The sequence below is a fragment of the Pterocles gutturalis genome, unplaced genomic scaffold (assembly GCF_000699245.1).
Source record: "Pterocles gutturalis isolate BGI_N339 unplaced genomic scaffold, ASM69924v1 scaffold34924, whole genome shotgun sequence".
NCBI classification, from domain to species: Eukaryota; Metazoa; Chordata; class Aves; order Pterocliformes; family Pteroclidae; genus Pterocles; species Pterocles gutturalis.
In genome coordinates, this window is record NW_010129311.1 from 10528 (window position 1) to 12475 (window position 1948).

General features: G+C 61.0%; 1 protein-coding gene across 1 annotated transcript in view; it reads left to right on the plus strand.

The window, feature by feature from the left end:
- Positions 1 to 1821, plus strand: part of CSDC2 (cold shock domain containing C2, RNA binding) — a 7017-nt gene extending 5196 nt beyond the window's left edge. Inside the window, exons 3-4 of the mRNA XM_010079907.1 lie at positions 1206 to 1464; positions 1695 to 1821. Of these exons, the coding sequence (XP_010078209.1) occupies positions 1289 to 1464; positions 1695 to 1821 (303 nt within the window). The 5' untranslated portion in view covers positions 1206 to 1288. The remainder of the gene's footprint in view (positions 1 to 1205; positions 1465 to 1694) is intronic.
- Positions 1822 to 1948: the final 127 nt, after the last annotated feature.

The window sequence follows — 1948 nt, forward strand, 5'->3', positions numbered from 1 at the left end:
CGGGGAAGGGGACGGTAACTCCTTGGGGTGTCGGGCGTCTCAGCTCCGGGCAATGGGGAAACCCCTGAGCCTGAGGGGTGATGGAGATGGGTGAACCCCCACCCAGCACCCCCAAAGAGCAGTGCCCCCAAGCAGCCGCTGGCGTGGGGCACCCTGAGACAGAGGCACCCAGCATCAGATGCAGTGACTGATGGGAAGAGAAATCAGCAGAGCAAAGGCTTTCTGAGCAAGCAGCCGCAGTGCTGATCACGCATCAGAGCATCTCACTGGGAGGCTTAAAAATGCACAACCCCCCCTTTTTCTAGCTTGGGGTGGTTCGGCAAGGACAGCCATGCCGTGCCCACGCTCACTCTGGCTCCTGCTCTTTGGCAGGTACCTGGCCATCAGGGCACATCTTGCACATCCTCCAGCAGCCAAAGGTTGTGGGGTTTCTGCCCCTTGGGGCTTTAACTCCTTGCAAACCATGCGATGCCAGACAAAAGCTGGTGCCCAGTGACCGCAGTGGCAGGAGGTTTTGTTTGTGTCCTGGCTCATCTGAGGCACCCGAGGGGTTTGTGTGCTGACGGTGGCCCCGCAATCGCCTCCCCGTGTCCCCTTCCCTAGGGATATGGCCAGGCAGGCAGCAAGCTGCTGGCTCGAACTGGGGTTGGGCCATAAATCCCAGAGTGCTGAGGCAACCTCCAGTGTTGGGGAGACCTCAGACCCCTGACCTTGACCTACCTGTTGTCTCAGCCTTTTCCCTTCACGCTTTTAGCAGAAATCTCAGGCTGGGGGGAGATCTCAGAGACAGAGGCTGGGGGCCTGGGCGTGCTGGCCCTGCATGGGCATCCTTCCCAAAATGGTCCCTCGCTGTGGCAGCCTGCTCAGCTGCTCCTTCTCCCAGGGCATGCTTTTTAGCAACTTCATCTCTAATGTATGGGATTATCCTGGAAAATGAAAGACAAAGCCGCAAACCAGGCTCTTTCCTTCCCTCGGGACTGATTTGCTGGAACATCCCGGATTGCTCCAAGCTGCAACGGGCTTCCCAGGGCGATTCCCAGTGCTGGGGTTTGGTTCCCAGTACCGAAGGCCAGCAGCATGCTGCCTGCCCCCCCAGATGTGGGGCTGGGAGCAGAGGGAGCAATTCCTGACAGCAAACTACCTCAGCCAAAAGCCCCTCTGGGGGGGGCCTGTAACCACTCTCCCCTTTGCTCCCCAGGTGGCAGGCAGCAGACCCGCGCACCCAGGCGCTCTTTCTCCTGCCATCCACCCTCCCATCCCCAAAACGGAGGAACCTGCTGACCCTACCATGTCATCAGACCCCAGCGCCCCGCCGGCGGTGCCGCCTCTGCACTCCCCCAAGTCGCCGGTGTGGCCCACCTTCCCCTTCCAGCGGGAAGGCAGCCGCATCTGGGAGCGGGGCAACCTCCTGCTGCGGGACCTGCCCAGCCCCCTCCCCACCAAGAGGACCAGGACCTACTCGGCGTAAGTACCCAGCATGTGGTGAGTGGGCTTGGCACTGTTCGGCTGAGCCATGCAGGGACCGCGTCACCTGCAGCACCTGCAGAACCTGGTGCAAGATGCTTATCTCTGGATGTCCCGCCTGTCTGGGAAGATGCACACTGGGGGACACTGTTTTAGTAGTGAACCTCTCCCCGTGCTGCCCCCCGGGTGAGTGCTGCCAGTGAGGCATCTCCATCCTTTTCCTCCCACAGGACAGCGCGTGCTTCTGCCGGCCCCATCTTCAAGGGTGTCTGCAAGCAGTTCTCGCGCTCCCAGGGTCATGGGTTCATCACCCCCGAGAACGGCACAGAGGACATTTTTGTCCACGTGTCTGAGTAAGTCCGGGGGTCGCGCGGTGCTGGGATGCCCTGTGGTGCTGTACCCATCAGCATGGAGCTGGAGACCCATGGGTGGGGGGTGGGGATGTTTCCATGAGGCGGGGATGGGGCTCTGCCTGTCTTCTACC